The sequence below is a fragment of the Onychomys torridus genome, chromosome 3 (genome assembly GCF_903995425.1).
Source record: "Onychomys torridus chromosome 3, mOncTor1.1, whole genome shotgun sequence".
NCBI lineage: Eukaryota > Metazoa > Chordata > Mammalia > Rodentia > Cricetidae > Onychomys > Onychomys torridus.
The window spans coordinates 53,877,280-53,894,779 of NC_050445.1; the positions used below are offsets into that span (position 1 = coordinate 53,877,280).

General features: G+C 35.2%; 1 protein-coding gene across 3 annotated transcripts in view; it reads right to left on the reverse strand.

Annotated features, from left to right (window-relative positions):
- The window catches only part of Foxp2 (forkhead box P2), a 531,866-nt gene that overhangs the window by 5,458 nt on the left and 508,908 nt on the right, over positions 1–17,500 (reverse strand). For all 3 annotated transcript variants that reach the window (XM_036182609.1, XM_036182612.1, XM_036182611.1), the window contains one exon: positions 16,776–16,939. In XM_036182609.1, coding sequence (XP_036038502.1) covers positions 16,776–16,939 — 164 coding nt within the window. The remainder of the gene's footprint in view (positions 1–16,775; positions 16,940–17,500) is intronic.

Genomic DNA, 17,500 nt, shown 5'->3' on the forward strand with positions numbered 1-17,500 from the left:
TCCTCCACTTCCACCATCAGGCCTATTTGTGTTTTCTTTTGGGCCTTTTATTTAAATAAAGAACATTATGGAAAGTCCTCAAGTTCTCAATAAAGAAGAATAACAAAGAGAATGCACTACCAAAACCTAAGCAACAAATTTTGTAAAAGAATAACTACAAAGTTATATTCTTAGCATTTTAAGAAAATTTTAATATGTAAATTTTTTTCTACAGCATCATTGTCCTAACCAGAATATACATCTAAATGTAAAGATGGATGTTGACAAAAATTAAAATAATACACTGCAGTATTCCCAGAAACTTGTTATCTAATATTAATTTACTTATATGAAATACTATTTCTATATAACAAGTTACATTGATACTCAAATCATCTTCCTCAAAACACTGCTTCTACTTTCTTCTCCATACCATTGTGCTCCTGCTCACTCAGCTGTACTTCGCTATCAACACACTCACAGCCTGGAATTCCCTTCCATTCAATATCCTACCTAACAACACCATCCCCATTATTTAAGGAATGATGCATATAGACTTAACTCCTTATAGACTACCTGACCCATTCAAATGATACTGATCTTCTCCTTGAACCCTCTAAAGCATTTTTAAAAATTGCTTATGCGGATATTCCAAACTTCTGAAACATAAAATTTCATCAAGCATGAGAATATTTCATTTAAAGTTTCTGTTTCTCAAGACAGGGATATCCAAACGTTTGAATATAGGAAATAGCTGGAACCAACACACATGCTATCTCTACAATATTTCTCAGAGCCTTTCTATTTTATGCTGTTCCATAATTCTTAAACCCTACTGAAGGCCAATGAATAATTGTGAAGTATATAGATGAGGACACCTACATATAACAAGCCCTAGTTAATATAGCTGACTGGATAAATTATCTTCAAGTCAGTAATAGTTTCCTTTACAGTGATTTTAAAAGAAAGAAGACTTAGAAACATCCATGACAATCTAAGCAAAAGGGACCTTGCCTTTTGCTACACAGTGCCTCATTACAGATCTTCCATTCAGGTGGAAGCAACTGAAGGGGTTTAATTACAAGGGAGTCTTTCAGCACAATAGATTTTTATGTATTTATTATTTTGATTAATTTGAGAATATAGCATAAGGAATACTGAACAGTGTAGCTACCTCATTTGTAATCTTCAGTCATGCAGTAATGGCTAGGTACTTAAGAATATAGTGGGCTCTGGGGGCAGAATACTTGGGTTTGAAGCTGAACTATTTTCCTAATAGTCAACAAAACTACTGTAATCTTATTGAACCCATTGTTTAAAATTCATAAACAAGAGACACAAAAGAATTCTGTCTTTTACAATTGCTACAAAAAATAAATGACTGTCTATGTATATGCAAAAATGTGAATAATGGGATTCCATGACACAAGTGATTGATAAATATTAGATATTCACAATATACATAAAACTTTATTTCTTTTCATGAAAGAAGTTATGTTATAAAAACAGGAAGTGATGATTAAACATCCATATGCATCCCTTTTCCTAAAGAATATTTTAATCTTTCTCTCCAGAGTAAAATATTTATGAGTATCTCAGAAATATCATAAAACAAAACAAAAGAAAAATACTTGTGGTACATATGTCAGATGCCAGTAATGATGAGCTGCCTTTTCTTAAAAGAATAAGGAAATAAAATAAATAACACAGTTTGTTACTATAATTACTCAAAAGAAGGATTAACAAACACATCCTGAACACCACAATGCTAAGGCAAAAGCTCAGGTCATGTCTCAGATCATTTTACAACACATGGAAAGCTAATTTCAAAGGAGAGGAGCCAGCATCGACATGCTCTACCCAGAGAGCTTCTACATTTATTCTCCTCAGTCATCCATCACCGGGCTCATCATTAGCTTGTCATTAAAATCATTAACATACATGCATTGAGTGGTCCAGGCTTGTATCACATTTGCTGTGCACATTGGGGCTTACCCAGTTCTGATAATACACATTGAGCTAGGGAAACCTGGAATAGATTAAAATGCAAATTTTAAGAAACATAGCAATTTTTATGTATATTATATATTATATGCCTATTAGAAAATAAATTTTTCTGCCAGAAATTCCATTATACTCATGATTGAATCAAATCCCAAGTATCTGTAAGGATGTCAACGCTTCAATCATATTTTGCTTTGTTTGGGCAGTTTATGTCTTATTGGTTTTTCATTTTTTGTGTGTGGGGGTTTTTTTGTTTGTTTGTTTGTTTGCTCATTTCTTGCCCTTTTTTACTTTTGTTTCTTTATTTTTTTGAGAAATAGCAGAGGGGTAAGAGAGAAAGAAAGAGTTTAAAGTTGTGGCAGTATGGAGGTGGGGAGAGTCTGGGAAGAGCTGTGGGAGGGAAAACATGATAAAAATATACTGAATGAAAACAATTATTTTAAAAAAACTTCAGTATTACTTTCTCTAGGAAATCAGATAACATCATCAGTATTTCCCCTTGCTAATAGTAATTTAACAAAACTTTATTGAATGTTGCCATAAGTAAGACACTGTGGGCTTTTTGTATCTATCTAAATCCAATAATATATAATGGGAGAAATATATACTCAAAAATCCTAGTTTGGCCAAGAATAAAGGTCCTAAGGAGAGGAGTAAATAACAGATACAGGGGTTCACAGATGGGAGAGATTATTTCCTTCAGAGGATTATATGTATACACACACACACACACACACACACACACACACTTGGTGGCATTTATTCAAGAGAATAAAACAAGGACATGTTAAGACATACATGATTGTATGTAGTTGTTGGACTTTTTGCTTATAAAACTCTTCCTGGACTTGAAGATCTAGGCATTTATCACAACACATGCCCCGAGCACAATGAAATGTGTGTATAGTCCTTGCAAAACATACTAATAAAGTGGATGTTATATTCAAAAGAATATAACAGTTTATAGGAATAAAATACATAGCAAATGAAACACTGAAAATATCTAAAAACTTTCCTGAAATGTTATAAACACAGCAAAAAATTCTAATTGGATTTACCAGTTTTCATTGTTTCGTTTATGAGACCTTAAACAAAGAATATTTAGTGGACTTATTTGTAATATATGCAGGTAGAAGCATATGTGTTTAGATTAAATACACTTCCTGGCCATTTTTTGCCTGTCTTTATCAGATATCCATATTATTAGAGAAAATAACACAAGCCTTGGGTTAGAAGGGTAGAAGTGTAGGAAGATCTGCCTAAGTAATCCATGTCATAGTGCTTCCAACCAAACCAGTGAAAATATGGCATGTACTTGTAGGTGGATATTAAAGTAACTTCAACTTTGATTTTTAAAATTAATTATTTATTCACTTAATAATGGATATGTCTTCAAACTAGAATATAGTCTTCATTATGAATGCTTTAGAATTATTTTGTCCATGAAGGAGAGGCATTGAATTCAACAATTCCATTTTAGTTCACCATTTAGCAGTTACTATAGAAAAGCAATGATTTAACTTTCCTGCTTGAAGAAAGCATGATACATCACAATTTGATGTAATCTTTTACTTGGTGGGTTAAAAGTATTTGAAACGCCTTTAAATATTTGTTTGGAAAGATTCAATTAGTGTTGGCAAGATATAACACCCATTATTATTTCCTAACAAAGTCAAAAAATAAAACCATCCAGTACTTCTAGGCAGATAAAAGTTCTCTCTTGTTTTTCAGAAAAATAAAGCGTTCAATATACACATAACCATGGGGAAGAAGGGAGATGGGGACTACGATTCCTGTTCTCACAAGTCCTTTTTTTTTTTTCAACAGTTGTATGTTTTTAGACTTTTAAAAAATTGTTATGTGTGTGAGTGTTCTGCACAAATGGCTGTATATATAGCACATGTGTGTCCGGTTCCCATGGATACCAGCAGAGGGAATCGGATCCCTGGGAATCAGCATTATGGATGGTCATGACCTACCATTTGAGTGCTGGAAATTGAACCCAGGTCCTCTGAAAGAACAAGTGCTCTTAAGTGTTGAGCCATCTCTTTATCTCCAGATCTCATAATTTTCAATCTCATAGAGGAAATAAAACATACACAATTAAATATGATACAACAAAAACAGCGATGGATACCACAGTAGAGAAAATACTGAGGAAGGGAAGACAGACTCTGAGAATATAAACTATGATGATCTTCAGGGTGTGTGTGTGTAGTTTTGAATAGGCTTTGAAGTATTTGGAAATTGTTACACAGAGAAAAAAGGAAGAACAGAGAGGAACTGGGGCAGGGGAGTCTTAAATAATTATCAAAGTCATGGGGGGGTTCTAATATAATAATAAAAAAGTTAGGAAATTAGAACAAGATCAGAGAGTGAAGAGCCTTTTTTGTCTGCATCACAGAAAGTGAACATTTCTGTGCTTCAGTGGAAGGCTATGGACAATCTGAGAGCAGAGAGGTGAAACCGTTGAAATTAGGATTGTTTGGCACTGCATCAACCCAGTGCGGAACTGTGAGAGGAAGATTACAGTGACAAGCTTACCAATGCAATGGAGAAGATACTGGCAGCCAGGACAAACAGGGCACGAGAAATGGTGGGAAAGAGAGGAATTTAGGCTTCAGATTGCAGAGTAAAATGCAAGTTGCATTTTGTGGCTCAAGGAGGTGTGTGTGTGAGACCTCAGAAGGCTTCAGTATTAGTGAAGATAACAGATACTGAAGGTGAAGTTCACCACAAATCTTGGTGATTCTTGTGCTAGAGGCAACAACAGCAACCATAATATTGATTCATGCTCTCTGGAAATATTACTTATATCTAATTTTCAGTTTGGGTTCTTTGCCATTTTAATGAAAGATGTTTTTGAATGAATGCTTAAAAGAAAAGAGAATTCACTGGGTTACCTTGTTCAGTGGTGGTAGAAGGGGAGGAGCTTGGTCCTGCCTCAACTTTATGTGCTTTGTTGATACCCATGGGAGGCCTGCCCCTTTATGAGCAGAAACAAAGGAGGGGTGGATTGCAAGAGGTGGGGTGGCATAAGGGAGGTGGGGCAAGGGAATGGAAGGGAAGAAAGAGGAGGAAACTGTGGTTGGGATATAAAATAAATGAATAGGTTAAATTGATAAAAAAAAAAAGAAGGCATTATATTTTGCTTTCTCAAATGGAAAAAATCACTTTTCTATAGCAAAGTAGCAAAAGAGAAAAAGGATGCTGTTTGAATTTTTAAAAATAAACATTAAATACACATAATTTTTAACTGACAGATAAGGAAACTTGTATGTTTATGCAGTTGTTTTATATACAGTGAAATATTCAAATTACTTTAAACAGATCTATCTGTTCAAATAGTTGCCAGTTTTTTATGACAGAAGCTTTCCAAATCAATTCTAGTACATTATCATCATTGACAGTCTTTATCCAGAACTTACTAAGAAGCAAGTCTTTGAAGAAGTATGTAACCCATACTCTTGAGCATCTTGCTAAATGGCTTCACTCCACATTTTAAAAATACATGTGTCTTATCATGATTTCAGAGATTACCCAACTCTACGACCTGGTTCCCAAACTCCTTCCCAATCTTCTAAACCTGTGCTTCTCCTGGTGGCCTGGCCAAGGCTGAAGAACAGGGGTGGTCAGAATGAGAAACTATGGTTTGGTTACATCTCCATTCTTTTCACACACTGTCCTAAAACTGAACTGAATCACTTAGAATTGTGATTTATGTAGGCAAATAAACAGTCAAGTATCAGCAATTTCCATAAAACTCAATCTAAAAACCGATTTTGTGCTAAACCTAGCTGACAACTACACACTATGTCAAGTTGTTTTAACCCTCTGTACACAAGACAGCTTTCTTCATCCCTTTGTTTGGGTTTCTGTAGTGACCTACATACTCAGCAGAGGGAAAACTCAGGCTCTATCATGTAGGGTATGCTTCACTACTTAGTGCTCATTTGTGGGTGTTCAAAAAAAGAAAGAATTCAGCTTGCCTTATCTGAGGGATCTGCAAAGTAGCAGTTGATTTTCGTATTCTAGTTAACCGCTCAGTTTTACAGCACACTCAGTAAATGAATATTTTCAAACCACAGAGGACAAGTTACATTAATACACTGACTTGTTGCCTAAAGGAACGTGTTGCTCCTTTTGTTGTGAAAATTATAAGGACCTAAGGCATCAGTGAAGGCAGAAGAAATGTTAATGTTTGCCTGCACCCTACAGCAGAGTTACATTACAAGAGGAAAGTTTATCTTTTTAGATTGTGGTCACACAGCCTAATCCCTAGAGGAATGTAAATTTTCTTCACTTTATCCTTGTTCAAGACTAAGTTAATGGTCCTATAAACTCTTCCTGGTTTTCTTTTGAATGAGAAAGGTCTTAAGCTGAAATATTCAAAATCCACTTAGGTCAATGGAGGTCAGACTAGCATCTTAGTAGTGCTTTCACAATTTTGATTATGCCAGTATTATCAAATATAATGATTAAAGTATTTATTTGTTGTCATGGGTTTGTGAGAGACTCAATGATACAATGTGAATCTGATTAAACCATAAAGCTAGGCATGAGAGCTCAGTGGTGCAAAGCTTGCTTCCAAATGTGTCTGAGTTCAATCCCCAGTACTACATACAATCACATCATATTGATCAATGAATGAATGAATGAATGAATCAGTCTGTCTAGCCTTTGTATGAAATGTGAGTGTATATATGCCTATGTGCCCTCTGAAACTAGTGATAAAACATGAAGTCTCAAAACACATAATATATGGCAACAAATACTGTGAAGAAAAATTTCTGGCCCATATCTACAATATGGAAGATTTCAGTAAAAATTGTATCAATAATGATGTACAAGACTAATGTTACAAAAGACTGAAAAACTTTATGTGGTTTACTCATTCCAGAGTATTACCTTATAACCTTTATTCATATGTCCTAGTTAGTTGAGAACATTTTAAATATATTTAACACAGTATATCTCCTAAAAGAAAGGTACAACATGCCCCTGTCTCATAATTGTGTATCATTATTGTAAAGCATTACTTCTCGGATAATATTCATAAGTATACTCTGAAACTGTATTAGCTGTTTATACTTACTAATTGTCATTTGAATTCTTTTACATAAGTGGGATATAAATCTCCAAAAGAAAGTGTTCACAGTCATACAATTCATTCCTGCCCTTTATTCACTTGTGTCCTAACTAGTGATTAATAAAATTAAAAAATATCAGAATAGATTCACTATGGACCTATGATGTACACTGATTTCATAGGTTCTGTTTATTTCATAGGTTCTGTTTATTTCATAAAATAACATAGCAAATTTTCTAGTCAAAGAAAATTCAAGAGCAAACAGGGGGTTTCTCTTAAATAACAACATTCCCCTCAGTATGTAGTATAGGTTATCGAACAAATGACAATAACCATTGATACCTAGGCGATTAAAAGAAGCAATGCATAGAATTAGCAGTCTGTCAATTTCATATTTCTCTAAATACATTTCCTTTTAATTCTATTTGCAAATTACAAAACCCTCTTACTTTCTATGTAAATGTTTTGCATATATAAAATTCTAAAATATAAATACAAAATTCTTTAAGATAGAATTAATTTCACAAGAACAATTATTTATATTTGTTTCTTTTGAATATGTAACATCTATTGAATTGATTGTAAATGAGTACAAATTGCAAATTTAGATATCTGAGTTTCTATTGTCTGAAATTTAAAAAAATGCCTTTTAGAGAAAAATTGTTGGTTTATTGTTTAGGCAAAAGAGCTTATCTAATGTATTATAGAGAAGAAAAATTAAAATTTCAAATAAAATGTTTACTTTTTAAAAGAAAGAGGAAACCATTTTGTAAAATTTTACAGAACAAGAGCTGCTCAGGCTAGTATCAGTATATTTCTGGTCATAGAGAACTGATGTCATTCTACTTGAGATTTTATTCTTTCAAAGCGTATTCCTAAATTTGTCTGTAACAGGTAGACTTTTCTAGTATAAACTTAAGGACATTTTAGAGAAATACTTAATTTTTCAGTGCAGATGGAGGAACGACAATATTATTACAACAACCAGGATTAAAAAAAATCTAATTCTCATTTTACCAACTAAGAAGTTATAAAACAAATCTTTATTATGTATTTCATTTTTTAAACACATACTTACTTACTATACTGTTGAGTATTTTTGTAGATTAAGATAATACCTGACAGTATCTAGTGTTGAATGGATCAATTCCTATTGTTATCTGAAAAATTCTCTATAGCTACTTCCTTTAGTCAGAAACATTACACCAGTCCTACAGAAATAAAAATCCTCTTCATTTTTTTTTTTTTTTTTGGTGAAAATGAAAATATTTTCTCTTGAAGGAAATGTATGACCAAGAAGAGGGAACTAAAGCTTGGAGTGGACCAATGTTCCTCCATCCCAAATATACCATGCAGTGTTTATCACAATACCCCCAAAACTTCCACATCTGCTAGACAGAAACAAATCAATTCTATTTTTAAATTTGACACTAGGATTGCATTTTAATATTAGCATACTTAACAAATCACTTTTTCTCTTTTAACAATGTAAGCATTTTAGTATTTGATTGCAAATTAATCTTCATTTCAGAGGATTTTTATGTTGCCTATGAATGTACACTAGTCCTTGAACAGTCTGAATTTCTTACATGTATGATTTGCATAAAATTTTAACCACAGGTCTAAGGACTCTTCCATTTCTCATTGTCATTAAGTGAAATGATAACAAGGCTCAGATCTTGACACTTACTTAGCAAGTAGTGCTTCTTTCTTGCTGTTCCAACTCTGTTTAGAACACATCCCACCCTCTGAAGTCTCTTTGGCCTTACTCCTTGGACCACACTTTAGTCTGCAAAAGCAGGATGCAGGGTTCATGGGGTGTATGCACCAGTTTCTATCTAATGTAACTTGACCTCTTGGATTCTGACTTCTTGAAGGTCTTGATCTCACAGTCTGATAGTTACACTTAGGTTTCAGACTGCCCCATGGGTAGGTGGCTTCCCTGCTTGCCCTGACTATTGCTTATTTTTTCCCCACTGCCTATCTCCCAGCAAAAATGTTCTCTTCAGTTGGCTCCTAGTGAAGTTGTCACCTAGGGTGTCTTTGTAGGCACTGATTTCTACCTGGCCTTCACACGGTTCATGATATTAGGTCTGTTTAGTCTTTGAAGCTGGATGCTTTGGTGGGCCTAATGCCTTGCTCAGACTAAATCATTGAATTGAATCAAACTTCATTTGTCTCCTAACCACATATTATTATACCCTGTATAAAACATGAGAATAGAATAGAAAATGAAAGCAATATTAATCTGTTATGAACCTAGTGCATCATCTCTTTCCCTGATTTGTTAATTACCAAAAGGACTGTGGATTTAATGTTGCAGTATAAAATTATCAACAGTAAGATAATACAGCATGACCCTTGACTGTCTATTTAAATGTTTAGCTCATGCTACTGAAGAACAATATAAGAAACATTCATCTCTAGTGACGTCAAACTGTTTGATATTTGTTGCTTATAAAAATTATACTAATGTCTATCTATCATCTATCTATCTATCTATCTATCTATCTATCTATCATCTATCTGTCTGTCTGTCTATCTATCTATCCATCCATCCTCTACCCATTAGTTAATTCTGTCCTAATAACAGATACCGCTTATGTATCCCTGAGCTTTAAGCTCATTGATAATTGAAATATTATTGATAATTTAAATACAGGGTAAATTTTAATTTCTTTAAAAGAGGTAAACTATGTCCACTTCTTAAGTCCTCTTTCAAAAGCTAAATTTAAAATTTGGGGAGATATATAGATTATTTACTCTTTTCTGTTGTCTAGAAGTATGAAAAACAATATACAATCAATATTTGTTCTTTAACCATTTAGTAAATGATTCTTTGCCCCTTAGAGACAGAAAATTTCCATGGCTCCTCAAATGGAAGAGAAAATGAACATGTATCTTCTACAAACACCCTCTTTAGATATGAAACAGAATCAGTACGCTACAGGACTGTCAGCTAAAGTCTGACACACTTAGCCTAAATTGTAGGATTTCACACCACGGATGTCAGATAACATCTCTAAAGTTCTATAAAAACCTTCAAAACCCTATAGGAACCCACAAATTCCCACAATTGGCACGGTGGGGATATCAGACATTTTAGCAGAAGATACTGTACCTCTGGTAGGATCTTTTTATTAAGAGGAACTAGAATGAGTTGTAAGTGCCACATACAGGGACTGGAATAATGTCAAAAAGAACAAGAGCTACTGATCCATACTTGTAGCACTTGACAAAGGAGATGAGATGATAAAGAGCTGGCATCATCATGAGTTCTGCACAGTCATTTTGGAAAGAGACCTCAAAGCTAACTAGCAAAGTTAATGAAAAAGTTTAGACATTAAATAAAAATGGAATTAAATCAGAACAAAAATTACAAGAGGACCAAAAAGGTTAGGGGATGAAAATTAAAGATGACTGCAACAGTGTTAATGAGAAAATCTGTGAAAACACATGTGAAGCCAAGTACTTTTTTCCCCCAGAACTTCATAATGCAACATAAAGGCCCATAACAGCAGCAAAATAATACTGTCTTCACAGGAGCAAAAACAATGAGTGAGAATGCCTGGCTCAGATTATCAGCCATTTTTTACTTTTTTTTTTTTTTTTCAAATGTAGAGCCACATCACTTTCAAATGCTTTTGTTCATGCAGAGACCTAACATTTGGAGGAATTTTTGTGTAAAATGTCACCAACCAAAGGAATTGGATCTGCAAATTTAAAGTTTAAGGAAAGGAATAAATGGGAGACAAAAGAAACATTATCTATTTGAATATCGTGTTTTATGACAACCCATGGTCTAGTCTCAGCATCATGTTAGAACATGGGGACTGGTGGACCCTTTTAGCTGTCTTTGTGGCCAACTGTTACAGACAGGAGAGGCTGAAGTAGGATCTGTTGGGATGAGTTTTACAACCCTTCCAAACTCTCCCAGAGTCAAAGATGCTGCCAAGATAACTGAGACACGGGTGACTTAGAACCTTGGAATGTTCATAGACTACACACTCACTGGTCATGGAGGCAAATATGACCTCATCACGATCAGCTGCCAACACTACTCCTTCTACATGACACACATGGCTCTTAACCCCCAAAATTTGCCTTCTAAAGACACAACAAATTCATTTTATTAATCTTACATGCAATAGAGTAATTTTCTCTATAGTATATCATTAGCTCTCAGACTCAAGTATTTTCTCCCACAAGAAGAAAATAATAATCAATCGCAACCAAAATTAAAAATTTAGCAAAGAGAACTTTTAAATGATAGGAGCATAAGGGGGCTAAGACATAACTTGTAAGAAGTTACCTGAAAATCCAGCAGTAGAAAACACTAAACATCAGAAGGAAAATCCCATGGAAATAGGCAACTTGGAGGCTCAAGGCCTCAATACAGAGACAATTAGGGAAAACATGCATTTTGATCTCTTGATACAAAATTGAAAAATGCAAAAATGGGGATCTCATTTAAGGCTGCACAAGAGATGGCAAGTCTGACCCAACTCATTGAGAATGTGGAGCAATCATCGCTTAATTAGGAAGAAACAGTGGGGCTATGCTAATTATTGTGACTTCATCATTAGGCACCACTGTTTGCCTCAGATTGGAAAGAGAAAGCATGTGGATTACTTCTAACAGCATGGGTTTATCTTTCAGTTCTCGTCTGAATATTTTTCTCTCTTTTAATTTTAACAAATGTGAGAAGACGTTAAGTTGAAATTACTGCAGTGTAAACATTGCATCTATCTAACTTTAAAAATAACTTCCAAAAAATTAGGTATTTATATAAAGTAGAAAGCACCCTTTACACTTGGTCATAAAGTGGATGGTATGAAAACTCTTTAAACAGTGCCAGAAAATTGAGATTAAAAAAAAAAAAAATCAAAGGACTGAGGAAGTGGTTCAGTTGGTAGAAGTTTTGGGTGCACAAGAATGAAGGCCTGAGTTTGGATCCCTACACTGCTTGGCATTCACAAACAGGAACATTAGAGTTATTTATTGATCTAAAATTTTGATTTTCCTTCTCCGGGGTGTCTAGCTGGATCATGGATTTTATTCCTGTAGGTATTGCTTTGTGAAGCTAAGCTGTTTCCAATGACCTGGCCATTTGTCTAAAACATACCAAATATTCTTAAGAAATTTGGCATTAACCCAGGGATAGTTGCAGAGTAGGCATGCATGCCTCATACACACCCAGATGCAACATTTTTGGCTCAGGAATGGTACAGGGAGCCAGTCATTTGGAAGCAAGGAGCTGAGGTTAGGTTCTGACAGAAAAATTAATTGAAAAAGCCTTCTGGGAAATAGGATCACTATAACAAGGAGAGGTAAAATTTATGTAAGACAATGCTGAAACAAAATACAGGGTGGAAAAGCAAACAGTTTGAGACAAAGAATGAGTTTATTTGGAAGAGTTTTTTTTGTTTTTTTTTTTTTTCAAAACCAAAATTTTGTAGTGTAAGGACAGTATTAGAAAAAAAGTGGACTATGTGGGAAAACTTGGTATCTCCAAACATTTATAGAGCCAACACACATTTGTTCCTTTATGCTAATCATTCATGTCTCTAGCAACCTCAAGTGGAAATTCCCATTCAACCACATCACTATTATGAAACTGAATAAAAATCCAAACAAACTAAACACTTATGGTGTTACAGTTAATTTTCTAGACGCCAAAAGCAAAAGTACGATGCCGCCACTCTTCATTTCACTTCTGTCTTCTATTTTGCAGTGAGTCATCGAGTGGCTATGAGCTTCCCCCTTTGCTTCTTAGAATACAGTCAGGTGCCTTTTCTCAGGTGCCTTCTTGGATTAATTCATTGCTTTTCACTGCTCGCATTTAATTTAAAACAGATGTTATAGGTACTAGAGCCTACTAACATTAATCTTCTGCATCCAGCTCCCCTAATTAAAAAAAAAATCCTTACATTACTGTAGTCATGCTATGGTACAAACAATATGATTTCAAAGAGTTTGCCTCCTGAAGCAGAACATTGACTGTACCAAATCCAAACCCATAACACTGAACAAATTCTACTCTGACAAACACAAACACAAACACCATAACTTGCTTTTTAGTAACCTAGGAGTATGGTCACATATTCATATAGTCTAAATTCTGTATTTACCTATGTGTTCTAAATTCCTGTCCAACCCTATTCTCCCTGTTTCTGGGCATATGAGTGACTAACTCTGGGTTGGTATTATTTTCTTTGTTAAAGTTGTTTTCTGCCAACAATTTCAGTTAGTATCTTCTTAAGCCTCTAATCCTTTATTCCACTGACTCTAAGCAATGAGCTCCATAAAATAAATTTGTGTTTTCTTGCCTCACTTTTAATGAGGTGTTTACTTCAGGAAACATAAGAGATGTCAGATTAAAAGGAAAGATACTGTTTTGGAAAACCATCTATAAATGTAGTGCAGTGAATAGAAAGTATTGAAACTGCAAAGTGTGTTTTGTATTGTTTTAAGTCTCATTTAAGATTGTAATGAGATATTGCAATAGGTACCATCAATCAGTACCTAAGTAGATATATACCATGAGGAGTGTAGTGGGTAGCCATCCCAGCATTGGCCTGGAAGTTCCAACCCCCATTGAGGCTTCGGTAATGGTCATGCCCACAAGGTGGGGTGGAGGAAGGACGCTGAAGACCCAGGATCAAGAGGAGGTCTCTCTTGGTTCTGGGACCCTGGACGCTGGAGGTAGACCGAGCAGAGTTCTCCAGAGAACACCGCAGGACTGCGCCATACCTTTGCCAGACCCTACAATCTATCCCTTCATTTGTAAATTACCCCACAAAATAAACCTCCCTTTTAACTACATGGAGTGGCCTTAATAATTACACCAATAGAGGAGCATCATTATTTCCAGGCATTCTGTTTATTCGCATAAATCTCATGAGGTATGTATTATTAAGAGTTAAGGGTAAAAAGAGGAAGAAAAAGAAACCAAGGAAAGAAAAGCTGACCATTCCCACTGGGCAGTGCCCAGTCTGGTGCTGGACCACCACCAGTGACACAGTTAAGTTGCACTCTCTCTTTCATAATAATATTGGCATAACTAGCCCCTCCGCATGCAACATATAATGTAAATTCACCCCAGAACACACAAGAAAAATGCTACAGAAATGTTTTATAAAATAGGTTTTTCATTTCTATTCAATCTCAAATTTCCCTGAACTGTGTTCAATTAGATACAAGCAAATTTTAATTGACAGAACAATGTCAATAGTTTTTCCTTGACTTGCTTCATAGCAAACCCCAAATGCTTATGCTTCTTTACATACCAATAAGCACCTTAGTAGTATGGTAGCATTCTGAGGTGTTATCTGCTAATACCTGAACAGACTACAAAAAGTTAATGGAGCAGCACAGAGAGACTGGAAGTATCAATGTTGACTCAATATTTTGCAGGATAATTACAAACTTGATTTTCATTTATACTACTCAGGGAAAGACAAGGTATGGGATTCCTCTAATTTTTAACTTTTCTGAAGTCTGTTTCCTTCAAAGAAAGGGAGGCTTTGCCTTCATCTATGGAAAATAAATGCAGGTATTTTTCCTATGTGTTGATTCATGTCAGTATAACATACATAATGCATTAACTGAATGATTTTTGTACAAACTGATAATGGTACTATACCAAACATTAAATATATTTTAATATTGTTTTTGCATTCTCCTATCTCTCGTAGAATTTTCATGATTAAACTTTAAATTAAAAAAATAAACTGAATGATCAGAACTACCGATTGTCAAGTGAAAAATACTATGAACTCAACACAGCCATTATTTAGTCCAATTTTTATTTCAGGTTCGAAAATACAATGTTTAATAAACTATTTTATTAAGTCATTAATTTTTTTATTTTAATATTCTTAGCACCAGACAATTAGCACCCTTCTTCATCTTCTTGCACATGGTTTGCATGAGCATCTGCATACTGTATGGGAGCAAGGGAAGGAGCACCCCTAGTCCACAGACTGCTTTTATCAATGACTCTCATAGAAGCTCCCCCTTTTTAAGTGGAGAAAAACAGGATCTAACTGTTGTTGGGCGCTTAAATACGAGTTCTTTTAGCGTTTGCATAGGGAGTGAGTATTAGCACAGTCAGAAAAGCAACGGAAAGGAAAAGCCTGCAGCTACCACTGCATGGCTGACAGGGTGATGAGGCAGGATGTAAAAACTTTCATCTGATTGCTCATTTTCCTTGCTTAGAGTACGGCTAGTCTCGAGAGCATATATGCATGTTCTTTTTACTTGGTGTTTTATCACTTCTTTTGTATTATTTAATACGACTAAAGACACTTCCAAAAGACAGATTTTTCCATTTTGGAAAAGTAACTGCTTGGAATCCGAAGAAACACTTCAATGACTGCAGTGTGTTTTTGCAAAGACAACAGAGTGAAAGTACCATACATCAGTTAGGCATACGATCTCAAAGACATTCATATGTCAAACACTGTATGGTCTTTTAAAAATCAACAAAATAATAACTAGTGAAAGGTCCAATGAAAATGAGTACATAACAGGGTTCTATATCTCTTTCAGGGCTTTGACTGAATACTTAATGGGGTAGAGGAGTCCAGTGAGGGTAACATATGCCTATAATCCCAGCAGGGGTTAGGAGGCTGAGGCAGGAGACTGATGTAAGTATGAGCCTGTGCAAAAATGTGAGACACTGTCTCAAAGCAAAACAAAAGATTAAAAAAAATCACAAAGAATAAAATATTTAAACGGAGGCAAAGAATAAGCCTGTATCAACACTGTGAAGCTAAGCAGCCTGCAGGATAACTCAGGGAAGGATAGCCATAGCATCCATACATCATCCTACCATCTAAGAAGCATGCGGACTTCATCACTCAGCTGTAATTATTTCTCCAGGAATTCTCATTTCTACCAGGGTCAGTACCTTTTAGTAAACAAGAAACTGATATTCCTGACACTACTGAATAAGACCTGGCATTTTAAAAAGTGTCATACACTTTTCTGAAATCCACAATACATCAATTTTTAATACTCCTACTCTCTCAGCTCCATTAAAAAGATGGTAGGGGAAAGATTTTAGAGTAATTAATGATATAGTTAGCTGCTAAATATTAATAGGAATCGTAGTCTTGCATAAAATATAACATATAAACCTTGCCAATACAGACGCACCAGTAATTAAGCTTGAATATGTAATTACACTGATTTATAAGACAGGCAAAAAGTTACACTTTACCAGCTTCTGTGTAAACTGTGGGTAACAGTTAAACTTTGCATTTTACGGTTTATAAAAATGGGCAATGTCTTGACTACAGTTCATAAATGGTTTAGAGTCCTGTAATAGTAGTAAAAATTATGACAACTTATCCTATCACAAATATTCATATTACACCCTACAAACCAAACTGTGGTAATGGCCCATACGATGGAGATTCATCATAGACAGTACTTAATGCCCAACAGGACTTTAGTACTCCTAAGAATTTGCAAAAGAATGCTATCAATACTAAGTATAGGGCACCTGGAGTAATCTCTAAGATATGTGAACAACCATTTGGATATACTTTATATATTATGGGCATGGTGCAATCCAACTTTGCTTAAACTTTTACATTTTTCCTTACACACCATGGTAAACTTCAGAAAAAATGTAAAATTCAGAAGCATAAGAATATATTTTCATCCCTTTCAGGAATCTGTTAACCACACTTACATGTGTGGCTGAGGCGAGCAGCCCGGACTGCTGTTCCCGTTGCTGTCGATGTGGTCCAGGGAACCATTGAGGTCTTCGTGGACGGCTTGCAGGAGGCCACTGGAGGCGTTATTGATCAGTCCAGGGTTACTTAGCAAAGGCAAACTGCTCTCTGCCAAGGCAGCCTAGTGGGATGGACAAGGAGCAAGACAGCTTTAACAGGCCTGCCCTTTAAAGTCACTGCAACAGCACTTATCTCCCGCTAGTGCTTGCACACTGCATTATAGACATTTCAGAAGAACTTAAATAAAATGTATGGACAGACAAACATTCCTAAATGGCCACTCGCAGCTGAGGTAGCAAGCACACTGATGTGACGTGAACACATAAACAATAGCTCTCACAGCAAACTTCCTCACCTGTGTGTTAACCTTCCGCATAATGAAATGTGGATTCCTCACATGTTCAGACATACTTGAGGATAATATAAGCAGTTGCTCTGCTTTTTAAAAATGACCAGAACTTAACTCAAAATAAAGAAGTCCTGACATTTGCCTCCTCTGCATAAAAATTATATATTATAATTAAACTTTAAAGTTTTTGCCACAAGCACCATGTTCCCCAACACTATGATGTGAAATCATTTATGACAGCCTGGATAAATATTAATGCATAGCCACATGCATTTGCAAAAGCTTCTATCAATCTAGCATTTGCAGGAAAGAGGAGTGTTCCAGATTTTGCCA